This window comes from Corvus hawaiiensis, chromosome Z (assembly GCF_020740725.1).
Source record: "Corvus hawaiiensis isolate bCorHaw1 chromosome Z, bCorHaw1.pri.cur, whole genome shotgun sequence".
Lineage (NCBI taxonomy): Eukaryota > Metazoa > Chordata > Aves > Passeriformes > Corvidae > Corvus > Corvus hawaiiensis.
This window is the reverse complement of record NC_063255.1, coordinates 47,215,711-47,229,194: the sequence shown is the minus strand read 5'-3', so window position 1 is coordinate 47,229,194 and position 13,484 is coordinate 47,215,711. Positions and strand designations below refer to the sequence as shown.

At 45.6% G+C, this 13,484-nt stretch overlaps 1 protein-coding gene across 2 annotated transcripts in view; it reads right to left on the bottom strand.

Annotated features, from left to right (window-relative positions):
- The window catches only part of SNX30 (sorting nexin family member 30), a 67,885-nt gene extending 54,887 nt beyond the window's left edge, over positions 1-12,998 (bottom strand). The window contains exon 1 of one of the 2 annotated variants that reach the window (XM_048291139.1): positions 12,717-12,998. In XM_048291139.1, coding sequence (XP_048147096.1) covers positions 12,717-12,878 — 162 coding nt within the window. In that variant the 5' untranslated portion in view covers positions 12,879-12,998. The remainder of the gene's footprint in view (positions 1-12,716) is intronic. The other variant, XM_048291138.1, reaches the window with a different exon arrangement.
- Positions 12,999-13,484: the final 486 nt, after the last annotated feature.

The window sequence follows — 13,484 nt, the reverse complement described above, 5'->3', positions numbered from 1 at the left end:
TCAGCATTCCTGTGCACCACGGCAAAGGCAAGTGTCACAAGAAGGTGTGAAGTACCTATCTGTTCATATAGTCTGGCTGTAAGTCTGTCTTCTCACAGTCCATAACAGGCTGGCCTCTTTCCCTAGTCTGGAACGGGAACTGTGCAACACCACTCTAAACCTAAATGTGGTTCAGGTTAGACTCTGAAAATGATGAATGTGAGTGGCATCTCATAGATGTTTTATGACAATTAAGACAAGACTTTCAATACTAGTAATAAGCCATGTTACTGTGCTGCTCTGTCCATGAAAGGCCAAATGCCTTCGAAGGCCAGGCATCTGGAAGATGATATGGGCTATTATTTGCAGCAGGCATTAATTAGGCAAAATGTAAAGGTATACGACATGCTTTTGACTTATTAACTGCCACGAAGCTGACATGTACACCCCCATATCCTTTGAACAGGAAAGAAAGCACAAGGAGTAACTGCAGGATTGCCATAGCTTCCTTAATGTGGTAAACGTCAAGAGGTATTTTAACACATCCACAAGATGAGCTGTTCTCTTGACATAAGATGTTCCAGATAAAAGGTTAGCTCTCACATCTGTTTTCAGAGCACTTGAATCCTTGCAGAAAGCTACATCTATCTTCCTAAGGAAGATGCCAGGCTGGCAACTGTCCAGCACAATTAGTTCAGTTAAGTTTAAGCTACACAAAGTAGTACTTATGACCTGATGGAAAGCAAGAGAGTTTAAGATTTCAGCAGACTTGGATGCTCCATTAGAAGAGCCATAGATTCTTTCTACAGTTCTCAGTAGAAGGCACCAATTCTAGTCTTTCTTCAGAGCTCAAAGGCCTCCACAAACAGCAGAAGCTACATGTCCTTAGAAACATTTAGAAAATAATGGAATTTATGAATCTCCTCTAGCTCTGTTAAGTTCCACGTCTGTATGCAAGGATTTTGTTTCAGTAGTATTGTTTGTTATATGGATTCTGCAGTTGTGTGCACAGAAACACCAAAAACCATTCTAACATGTTAAAGAGCACCTTGTTAATGAACAAGCCTAACACACCCAGTGTTTTGTTTAAAGCTTCATTTTCAGAAGCTGAGCTCTGACTTTAAATAGCGAAGTAGCAGCCAGGATTTCAGACTATGAGCAGGAAAATTTGAGTCCTGCATATGACTAAATCACTTCCAATCCAAGAAACCAGATTTATATTTGATTACAGATGAAACAGCTTATTAAGCTTGTCCAAATTAAACTGCCTTCTCCTAGAGACATACAGTTCTGTGTTAAAGCTCTGCAGACACACCATGCAGAAGTTTGTTTTTTTCTGTTCACTCTCTAGAAGTAGGTTTAGTTGCATCTGTTATCTAGGTACCCAGTGTCACCAAACTGTTAATTTGGCCTTTGAGAGCAAACAGTAATATGCTCAGTTTTTTTAATGTGGACAGATGCAAAGGACTGGGGAGAAACACAGAAGAAATAGGAGGGAAAGACGTAAGAGGGCTGGAAAGCACTGTAGTATCCTGGTGAATATTTCATTTAAAAAAGACAGAATATGCATACACTATGATGTGAGTTCCCTCATGCTCTCTGTTTCAGATGAGTTGCATTAGCTTTCCTGATGCAGACCAGTGAAGACTTCGTGAGAGCAAGTCAGACTGACAAGGTATCACTGTGCAAGTAACGGAGGCAAAGATACATAAGAGGGGAGTATTCATGTTTACATCTCAAGCCCTGGAAGAGTTGGAGGAGTGGATTCTTGGAGAAGCTCTCAGAGCTAGTTTATGCAGGTGCAATTAAAGTGATATCCCTCTATTACATCCACTGATACACAAGACATTTTCCAGTAGAAATCCATTTGCTCTCAAAGGTACAAAATAAATGAAGTGCTCACCTGTTGGAAGAAAAAAAACCCAACCCTAAACCAAAACCCACACAGCATGACTGCTTCAGTCCCTGCTTCGAGGAGAAAAACTGAGGAAAAGCAGTCACACAGTATTTCCTCAGTAAGAAAACTATCTATAGAGACTGATGGACTTGAGACCTACAGACTAATCTATCTAGAGGAACACCTTTTAGTTGATGGTCTAGGCTTGCCACAGCCACAAAGGTATACAAAAGTTATTTAGCACACATGGCTTTAAGTGAAGCATACTGATCCAGGAGCAGGCTAGTCAGCACACTGGAAGTCAGCATACAAATTGTGAAGAGGTCAAGATGATCACTGGCAATAAATGACATTGATTAAAAATTTCCATAGATTTTCTGGGCAACAATCCAAAACCCACAACTTCATCTCATCAATACTGAAGATTTTCACTCAATTTGCCTTATACTAGCATCTAAAAAGCTACAGCAAAGGCAACAGTTCCACACAGAAAATCATGGGTTTGAGTACTGTCAGGGTAGTCTATCACTTGACATTCCCAGATGCCAGTGCTTTCGCCACAGAGTTAGCTGAAAAGTGCCTGCTGCTAACCCCATCTGCACCGGTGATGGGGAGGAGGCTTCCCTGCCCCTGAGCAACACCATCTGCAATGCATTCCTTTTCAAGGAATACACAGCATCATTCAAGCTGACTGGAAAAGTGAGGCAAACTATACAGGAAAACTTAATGGCAGGGGAGTTTTATCAGACTTAAATTCAGCATGAGATCAGAGGACAGATTGATAATCATGACGAAAGCATGCCCTTCATTGCTGTAAGCCTTCCATCACTAATAACACTATAGACCACTACATCAGTAATACTATTGATCACTCCAAGACAGGAAGAGGTTGTCACTCTCACTGTAGGGTCTGCTCTCTGTAATTTGAGGCATAAACTAGAAGCAAGTTTACATTTTACATTTTCCACATCGTCCTGCAAACCAGAGTACTACATATTTTTGCCATGTCTTTGCTCCCACACACTTGAGTAGTAGTCTTCAACCAAGATACCTAAAACGACAAAGCAGAAACCCGCCTTTAAAGGTTATAGACACTACCACTTTCACTTCCACAGTCGCATCTTACCTACTGCTTATAGCTTCCTAGAAGCAGCAGTGTAGAAGCTCCAAATGTGGCTGACAGTAATGCTCTCTAAGAGGATTTATGCTTTGAGGACCACTCTGACCACAGCTCATGGCTAAACTCTTTCCTTGACTGTTGTATAAACTTCAGATTATTGTTTTTATTTTCAGAACCATTTCAGCTAGTTCCACTAACCATATTCCCTAGGTGCTTACCCTGATAGATACCTCTTGATTTCAGTGAAATATCTGGTGAAGAATAAACAGTTTTGGTATTGTAACATCACTTACAGCTGAAGGCAACATCTCTTTCGACCCTTTGACCCACCCAATTCAGAAAGTAGAATTTTTCCCATAAATTCATCTGTCAAAAAACAGAATCACAGAATGGGCAAGGTTGGAAGGGATCACATTGGGTCATCTGGCCCCACCTCCCTGCTCAAGCAGGGTTAACCTAGAGCATGTTGCACAGGATTGCATCCAGACAGTTTTTATACCTCTAATGAGGGGGACTCCACAACCTCGCTGAGCAACTTGTCCAATGCTCCATCTATCGCACAGTAAAGTTCTTCCTCAGAAGAACCTCTTGTGCATCTGCCTGCCCACTGGTCTTTGCCCTATTGCTTGGCACCACTGGGAGGAGCCTGGTCCATCCTCTTGACACCCTGCCTTCAGATACTCATAGACACTGATGGGGTCCCCTCTTGGTCATCTCTTGTCAAGGCTGAAAAGCCCCAGCTCCTTCAGCCTTTCCTCATAAGAAAGATGCCCCAGTCCCTTAATCCTCTTTGTTGCCTTCTGCTGGACCTGCTCCAGGAGCTCCATGTCATTCTTGTACTGAGGAGCCCAGAACTGGACACAGCATTTCCAGGTGAGGCCTCACCAGGGCTGAGTAGAGGGGCAGGACCACCTCCCTCGACCTGCTGGCAATGCTCTTCTGAACGGAGCCCAGGGTACCATTGGCCTTGGCCACCAGGGCACACTGCTGGCTCATGGAGAGCTTGTTGTCCACCAGCACCCCCAGCTCCTCCACTGAGCTGCTTTCCAGCAGGTCACCCCCAGCCTGTGCTGGTGCCTGGGCTTGCTCCTCCCCAGGTGCAGGACCCTGCATTTGCCTTTGCTGAATTTCAGAAGGTTCCTCCCCTCCCATCTCTCCAGCCTGTCAAGGTCCTTCTGAAGGGCTGCACAGTACCCTGGGGTATTGGCCAGTCATCCCAGCTTTACATTGTCAGTGACACTGCTGAGGAGGCCTCTGCCCCTTCATCCAAGTCACTGATGGATAAGTTAAACAAGACTGGGCCCAGTACTGAACCTTGGGAGACACCACTAGGAACAGGCTTCCAACTGGACCCTGATTATGACCTCTGGGATCCGCTGTTCAGCCAGTTCTCAATCCACCTCCCTGTCCACTCATCCAGTCCACTCTTCCCGAGTTTGCCTATGAGGATGTCGTAAGAGACAGAGATGGAAGCCTTGCTGAAGACAACATCCCTCCACTCATCTATTCAGGTAGCTGTTTCTTCACAGCAGGCAAATCAGGTTGGTCAAGAATGATTTACCTTTAGTGAATCCATGTTGACTACTCCTAATCACCTTCTTGTCCTCCCTGTGGATAAAGACGACTATCAGAATTAGTTGTTCCATCACCCTTCTCAGGGATTGAGGTGAAACTGAGTAGTCGGTAGTTCCCTCTAGGTCTCCCTTCTCACCCTTTTTGAAGGCCATTTAGGCTGGACTGGCTCTGGAAAATGCTAGCTCATTAAAATAATTACAGCTTACTGATTTTTTTTCCATCTTCAGTTGGTAATTGCAGTATTGCTAGTAGCTACCTTGCTGTCAGTTACTGCCTTTAGTAACTGGAAAGAAACTGTTCCCCTTTGTTTTTCAATAATTTGCTAAGAGTAACTTTACACAGATTTTACTTTATAGTTTTAGATGCCATGGAGTTCAGACCTTTCTTCCCCATTACATCCTAGTGATGGGAGCAGTTTTCCCCAGCCACAAGAACTTGGATATCTCAGCTGCACTGGCACCAGGCTCAGGCAGTCAACTCAGTCACAGCCTAAGGAGTCAGTACAGCTCAGCATTTAAGATCTTGCTCAAGGTCAGCAGAGAACAAGTCTCAGTAAAGTTATTTCTGAGAAATACACAAGATAAAATGCCATTTTTAATAGACTTATTAAAAGTCTTCTGCAGACTTAAAGCACATACAAGTTACAATCTCAAAGATGCACTTCAGTTGTGGCAAGTAGATTTTCTTGTAGCAGCACTAAGTCCCACCACACCAAAAGAGCTCCTTGCCTTGTCTCCTGACCTCCTTTACAGAGACCAGTCTCTCAACTCAGAGCAGGAGCAGACTAGCTCATGTGACTGCCAGACCATCTGTTTAAGATACCACAAGAATACACCACAATGCTAGAGGACACCAGGACAACAGTTTGCACATTAATCTAGGAACCAAGGTCTCCCAGATGAGTGTGTCAACAGCAAACCTTCATTCTTCTATTCTCTGCCCTTCCCACCTTCAATTACAGGGACATGCTGCCTGAGGCACTGATAGTAGGAGGAGGCACCCACACAACTGTGATAACAGAACTTATCAAGTAGTTATCCCATTCCATCCATGAATGAGCTCACAAAGCATTCAGCTACTTGGGTAAGTTTAAGGCGCTCCAGCACAGGCAGCCCTGAGGATTCCTTCTGACCACCAAGCATAACTTTTTCCACCACGGCTGACAAGTTATTGCCAAGCCTCATCCTTCTGAAATCCATCTGAAGAACCAAGTTCCTCTACATAGGCTCTGAATATCTGTTTTCCATACTCTGTCTCGTTATGTATGAAGAAATCCTGTTGAAAAGATTATTAAAGATGTGCAACACTGAATTCAACCTCAAAGTATACACCCCTCCCTCCATTAAGCTGAAGTAAGAACCACAAAGTAATAATACTATTATACAGTAGAAGCTATGTTTAGCTTTATCGGGAGAGATTGAAAATGTAATGGTACTAAGATAGTTATGCTTATGCAAGTGTTTGTTCCAACTTGCTAGCTAGCCTTCATCTTGTTCAGAAGAGAGGTGAATTGCCAATTCAAGAAACTCGCTGTAGTTATGTTTCATAAAGAGACCACTGAGTTTTACAACAGTACTAGAGCATCTATGGTGTAAGATACCATGAAAGCACTCTTCCCCATTTCTACAAGTGAAGGCAACTGTAAGTAAGAGCACCAATGTCCTCTTGTGTGTTATAGTTTGCTTCTACACCATCAAACCTCAGAGTGGCTACAAGGAAAAAAAAGACAAACATTATCTTTTCAGTAGGATACTGTGGTATTAACCTATCCAAGTGGTATTACAAGTCTGAGAGATGAATAGCTACAGAAAGCAGCTCTAGTCACCACTATAATGAAAGACAGGAAACTGGCTTCAGCCAGCAGCTTGACTGTGGATAGAGCACTGATGACATGCTGAAAGCCATGCTAGGTTTAAGTAAGATCTTTTAATCAGAATAGAAAAGAGCATGCACACACACTGTGCAACAGGACAAGAGACAGCAGTTCCTTTGAACAAGATGACAACCAAGCTCAGCCTTTGAGAGCTGATGGCCTACTTAGGAAGCATGTGGCAGACAACTGCCTGTACCTAGAAGCTTTCTGGCCTAGGAAACACAGCTCACTCCTGTCTTCAAAAAGGATACAGGGAACTACAGGACAGGCAACTTCACCTCAATCCCTGGAAAATGGTCAAACAAATATTAGAAACCACTTCCAAACACACAAAGCACATGGTGATGAGAAGCCAGCAAGGACTTAAGGGAAGTCATGCTGAACCAACTCAATGCCTACCTGCGATGAAGATATCACTGGGCTGGCATGCAAGAAGAGAGCTTAAAACAGTTCAACTTTAAGAGGGCTTTCAACAAAATCTCTTATAACACAATCCTAGACAATCTGATGAGGCACAAGGCAGACAGATGTACAGCAAAGTGAACTGAAAACTGGCTGAACCGCTGAGCTCAAAGCATTGTGATCCCACAAATTCCAAATGGTGTACATCATCAGAGAGAACTAGGGCCACTACTGTCTTAATACCTTCATTAATGACCTAATGATGGAACAGGGTACATCCTCAGCAAGCGTACTGAGAGTATACAACTGTACAGAGGGCTTGATACATCAGATGCTTGTGCTGTCATTCAGGAAGACTTCAGCAGGCTGGGGAAATGGGCTGTGGGATACCTCAAAAAATTCAACATGAGGAAATGCGAAGTCCTGCACCTGCCAGGAGCAACCCCATCCAGCAGTGTATGCTGGAGGCTGATTGACTGAAATGCAGTTTGGCACAGGGAATGAAAAAAACCTTCACAGACACTGATGAAAAAGTTGACCAAGAGCCAACAACATGCCTCAAAGATGGCAAACAGCCTGGAGATAATAATGCTCGGGAATCTTATCAATAAGGATAAATATTTGATGGAAGGGTGTACAGAAGGAAGTGATAGACTCTTTTTAGTGAAAATTAAAATACTGTAAGTTTCACTTAAACATGACAAAGATATTTTACTTTGTGGGTGACTGGATGAAGGAACAGGATGCCCAAAGAGCTATTCAAAAAACAACTTCACAACATCCTGGGCAGCCTGCTCTATCTGAGCCAAGAGGTTGGACTAGACAATATGAAGAACTGCCTTCCAGCCTCAACTTCACTGTGACTGTCATTTTTGCATCCCTGTAGATAGGAACAGAGATCAATCCATCCATATTGGCATTGTTTCCCAAGTTCACCAACTTCAGTTTGACTTTCTGCAGTCTTCGGTCTCTCCCACAACTGAGAATTTACCTCCAGCTTCCTTTAAAAAACAATACATGGTGCCCATCTAGTCAGAGAAGTTCTCATCTAGTCAGAGATGCCCATCTAGTCAGAGAAGGAAGAAGTTTGTATAAGCTCAGGCAGATCTATTTTAAGTTTTCAGATTATACTGCAAACTGGTTTCATCTGTGGGTGGATAAAGTTAAGAGCAATAATTATAAAATAGCAACCAAGGAGGCTGAAGTAGAGCTTCAGACTCCCAGTACATTTTTTGAGTTGGAGAGATGCCAGGCTTTCAGAACAAGTACTATGTAACAGCACTCCAGCAAATGCCAAGTATTTCTATTTGATCAGGTGCTAATAAGAACTCTAGGAATTCACCAGGGTGGTAACTTGGAAGCAGAGGAGCATGCAAACAATAGTTTTCAGTTAGTAACCAGAAGTTTGCACTAGGAGTTTTAAAGTCCATCTCCATGACCTAGCAAATTCAAGCTATGCATTCACTGCAAGCCTGGTATTCCACATCAGCTCTGCGATCTGCTTGATATACTACATGAAAAACAGCCTTGAAGCTCCCATCAGCTGTATAGAGTTAACAGAGGTAAACGCAAGGTATGCAGAGTTTCCAAGAAAAAAAGCTGAGAAAGTTACAGGTAGCTGGCCACAAATACAGTGGTCAGAGATGTAGTACAAGATGGCCAGTACAAGTAGTCAGAGATGTCTGAAAAAGGACAACAGAGTCTGAGTCCTAGGACAGGTGGGATATGAAAGCTTTTGGAGCCCTTGGCAAGAAATCAGTGGTATGAATCAGGACTCTTGTCAGATAGCTGCCAGTCTCAAGGCAGCCTGTAGCAAGAACAGCCAATACTACTTAGTTAGGAAGATACTCTTATTAGATGATACAAGTCTACAGAGACCACAGCTAGACGACAGCGGAACTACGCCATACAGAACACTTGCTTTCTAACTCCGCACAGCCTAGCACTTCCAATTCTTGGCAGCAGCCTATTAAATCTGCACAGCCTCAGGAGGGCTGAATCTGATTCTTCACACAGCAAAATACCATCTACTTCTCACCTCTGCTCTGAACTCAGTAACCTATTAATACTGCCTTTCTCCTCACTGTTGAAGTGTTTATCCTAGCGCACAGAGCAGATTTGCTAACAAATCTGACAAACTTGTGCACTGGAGTCAAGCAGTCGTGCAAGCAGAACTTCCGTCTTTTTTAAAAATAAAAAGGCAGAGAGAAACCCACAGACACTTCCCCATTTTTCTTGCCCTCCTCAGCAGAGGATCTGCCCTGAAAACCAGATCTCAATTAGCTTGCATGTGTTCCAAAATCTAAACCAGAAAGACCTCAGTTTTACAACTAACTCTATGACTAACCCTGCCACGCAACTTGAGGATTTTTTTTTGTGCTGCATGTTTCTCCTCTCACCTGATGTTAAAAAAACCCAACCAAATAAAAGGAAAAAAAACCCAAAACACAACAAACATGGCAGCACTCAGGTTCAGCTTTAACTGTCTCCTTATCTGAAAGCTAGCAAGGATGAAGGGAGAATAAACTCAAAGACACGGTGGTCACATGTCAAGACAATGTTTTATGAAATTAGATGTTAGGGGAACAGAAAGATCTTTGTAGAAACACATATATAAATGCTTTAGAAACAAGAATCTACAACTCAAGTGTTTCATGTTTCCTGCAGCATCACTGTGAAAGTCAAGTACTTAGCTAAAATGTCCTTTCATTTAAAAGGTAAGATGCTATCAAAAGTCAAGGCGTCCTGGTCCTAAAACTATCACCCACTACAAGTCAGGATGAAGACAACAAAAGCTCTGCAGCCCTCTTCTTACGATTTGGAAAACTTGAGACTAGTCTACTTAGATGGCCTCGGTAAACAGCACAAAAGATTTGCCTTCCCTTTCCCATGACCTTCTGCTCTAGTAGCATTAGCCACTGTTCTTGAACAGCAACCTAAGGTTTATGAGACTTTAAAGTTACACAGGCTCTGAACTACTACATTATTCCCATATTTGAATCAAAATCCAAAAGGAGACACACAGGCAGGTGCTCCTGTCCCCCAGGTTTCCCTGACTCTGAAGTGGTGTTCTTACTCAATGGATCAAAAAAAGTAAGAAAAGCATGCTTTAAAGAATACAAAGCACAGCAGAGGTTCAGCCACTTTAAGCTACACATCTGTGGCAGTGAAAATTGAAGCACCTTATGGACAGAAAACCTCCCTTTACTTCTGAACTTTCTCCACTCAGAGGATTTCACACTTAGGTACTTGTAGCTTGCAGCAGATTTTAGGAAGTATTTGCTCAGAGAAAATATGAGGAACTCAGAAAAAGCAAATTATCCACTTCGTGGTGATGGGCCAGCTATCGTCACTAGCCCTCTTCCCAAAGGGATATCCTAGTACAGGTCTGGATATGGAGAATTGTCCTTAAAGAATCTGACTCAAAGACACTTTGAAGCAGGAGACTTCGACCAAAACTTGTGCAGTACCAGTCTCCACCAGACTGTCCCAAAAGGCCAGAGAGAAGATTACAACAGCTCCTACTCAAGAATCAATAAATAACAACTGCAGAGCTTTAAGCCTAAATCAGACTTGAATGCTGACCTCCCTTTGTTACTCAGTTATTGAAGTTACTCAGCACTGTTATCTGATTAGTGAGCCAGTCTCTCAAAAGATCAATAATCCACCATCAGACACTAAGATTTTTAAAATCAACACTGGAAGTGTGAAGGCCAGGCTGGATGGAGCTCTGAGCAACCTGGCCTAGTGAGAGGTGTCCCTGTCTACAGCATGGGGGTTGGACTAGATCATCCTTGAGCTCCCTTCCAACCCAAACCATTCCATGATTCTGAGACTGAGACATACAAACCACCCAAAAAGTGGTTTTACCAGTTTACCTCCTCTTACCATACTTCCTCTGTTAGACTACACAATACACACTGCAAGCATTGCCTTAAAGCTAGGAACACCTGTCTACTGAATTTTTCTTCTAAGGTGGGAAAGAAGTTAACACTTTTTTTTTCTTGCCAGTGTGTGAAGTATTAAGCTGAAGAAGGGACATCCCATATACAGCAGAGCTGTTGATCTCCTTCCATCAAGAGGATAAGACACTTGGCTTTTTCTGCTAATTCAGCTAGAAGGAAAAAAAAATTATATTCTCTTCCTACTGGATATCCTTTTATTCTGCAAGGATCATAGCCTAGTGCCATTTCCAGGTCAAGCACAGAACTGCTCTCAAGTCTAAACATCACTTACCACAGCCACTTTTCCTTTGCCAAGTGCCTAGAACAGGATGGCATTACATACAGGGTACGGGAAGGTGGATTTCATTTCTATTGCTGACAGAAAAACTGGGCAAGAACTTTCCTACTTATCAGACGTTAGCTGACCATAGCCCGAGGCTAGGGAGTTAATTTCTGCTCCCAGGTTGTCAGGAATACTGATACACTTCTCCAAACCTCAAAGCAGTAGAGAGAAGCTTGCTTGCACTCCAAAAGCAAAGAAGATCTTCAAGACAACTGAGGAAAGACGTTATAGGGTGTGAGTAACTCCTCAGAACACTGCTTCTCACCAGCTATCTAGCAGTGTGGATGGACTGTGCTAAGAGATGCAGCTCCTCAGCTGCAAGATTTGTGAAGGCAGCTGCCAATTTCTACTGCTACACGTTTGCCACACAACAACCTAGTTACATAATTAAACCAATCTATCACAGACAAAAACCTCCACAATTTCTACCCCTGCCTTAGTCACACCCTTTTCTCAGCAGGTCACCAACTCTGACTAATTCTTTAAATGAAGGCATAAGTTCCTGAAGAGAAGGTAAGCCTTGCTTCTCACTAGAGCAACAGTGGGCAAATGTTCATGGAAAGGACTCCTTACATGGGCAGGAAGAAGTGCTGAATCCCTACATCACAGCTGCACACAGCAGATGGTGAAATATGGAAGAGGCCAGGCTACCTTGACTCACTCTCCTGTAGCATGGGAGTGTATTGGGCCAGATACTGCTGACGGCCTCAAGGCTTTTGGAGCCTAGGGGATCCGTTCTCCCAGAAGCAGCTCCATACTTCCCAGGACAATAGCCATAGAAGAAGCACTTCTTGCCACCAGCAACTCAGTAACATCTTGCATGCACAAACCCGCTGTGCCAGAACTGCTTTCGAGCCCGTATCACCTCTTGCAGTTCTTGCTCCCAGGAAATCCTACCTTAAAAATTTCAGGAAGTCTTATCTACAGAGATACCAAGTCCTTGCAAGTGTAGCTAATGTATCAGCAGTGTTGTACTGCCACTACCGAATTATCACCACGGGGAAGGCACTTCACAGAGTTCACTAGCGTCCTGTGAACACATGCCAGAGCTAGGAAATGGAGAACAGACACACATACTCCTGCAGAGCACCGTCTGCATTAGTGCTGGGAAGAAGTGAGCAGGAGTTCAGCCTGGAAAGGACAATCACAGACAACTTGATAATAAGGAAACAATGCCAGCTCCAAGCCTTCCCGTGAGGGCTTAGAGGAAGGAGACAGGAAAGGAGCTGCAGCAATTCCTGAAAAATTTACATCTATCTGTGGACGGTATGAGCCACAGGCAGATACAGTAAGTAAAATATTGCCTCTCGCAACCCTCCGGTGACAGCGCGACCACCAGTGTCCCAGCCGGTCCCTCGCAGCAAGGGACACGATGCCTTTTTCCCCCGGAGCCGCTCTGGGCTCTTGCAATGGATGTCAGCAGCGCCCAGGGCTTCATCTCCCCGCGGGGAGACGAAGCCGGGAAAAGGGATGTGTCAAGAAAACACACACACAGCCCTTCTCCCTGCTCTCCTTCAATGCAGAGACCCCTTCAACACCAGACGCCCCCCTCAAATGCCGTGCCCCCTTCCCCTGGGCCGTACCTTGTCGGCGATGCTGCGGGGCAAGAGCAGGTCGGGGCTGGGGGTGAGCGCCGGCCCCATCTCCTCGCTGCTGGACGTGGCCAGGGGATGCGGCATCTCCCGCAGCGACTTGGGCCCGGAGGACGGGAGGGGCTTAGGGGCGCTCGCCGCACCGCCCGACATCGCGCCGGGGCCGGGCAGCGACCGAGGCAAGGAGGGAGGGAGCGGAGGCCGCGCCGCCTCGGCGAGAAGCTGCGGGCCCGCGGCCGGAGCCTGCCCGCCACCGCCGCGATACGAGGGAGGCGCAGGAGGCGGCGGCTGCGGCGGCGACAGCGGAGGAGGAGGAGCGAGCGCAGCATCCGCCTGCGCCGCCGCCCGCCCCTTTCCAAAGCGCCGTCCGCGCCACCTGCCGCCCCGCTCCGCCCGGGCCGGCCCGGACCGCCAGCGGAAGGCGCGGGCCGCCCTGCCCGGCGGCGCGGACAGAGGCACCGCCCTCGGCAGCCACCCGGCGGAACGGAACGGAACGGAACGGAACGGAACGGAACGGGGCGGCCGGGGGAAGGCACCGGGTCTGGTGGAGCCCCGGGCGGGCCGGGGGAAGGCATCGGGTCTGGTGGAGCCCCAGGCGGGCCGGGCCGAGCCGAGCCGGGGGAGGCACCCGCGCCACCGAGCAGCCCCGCGGGTAACCCCGGAGTGCGGCGGTGTCGCTGCACGCTGTCGAACGGCGGGTTAAGTGCCAGAAAAGTAATGCAGCTCCTCGGCTTTTCCAGGCTCAGTTCGCCGACCTCA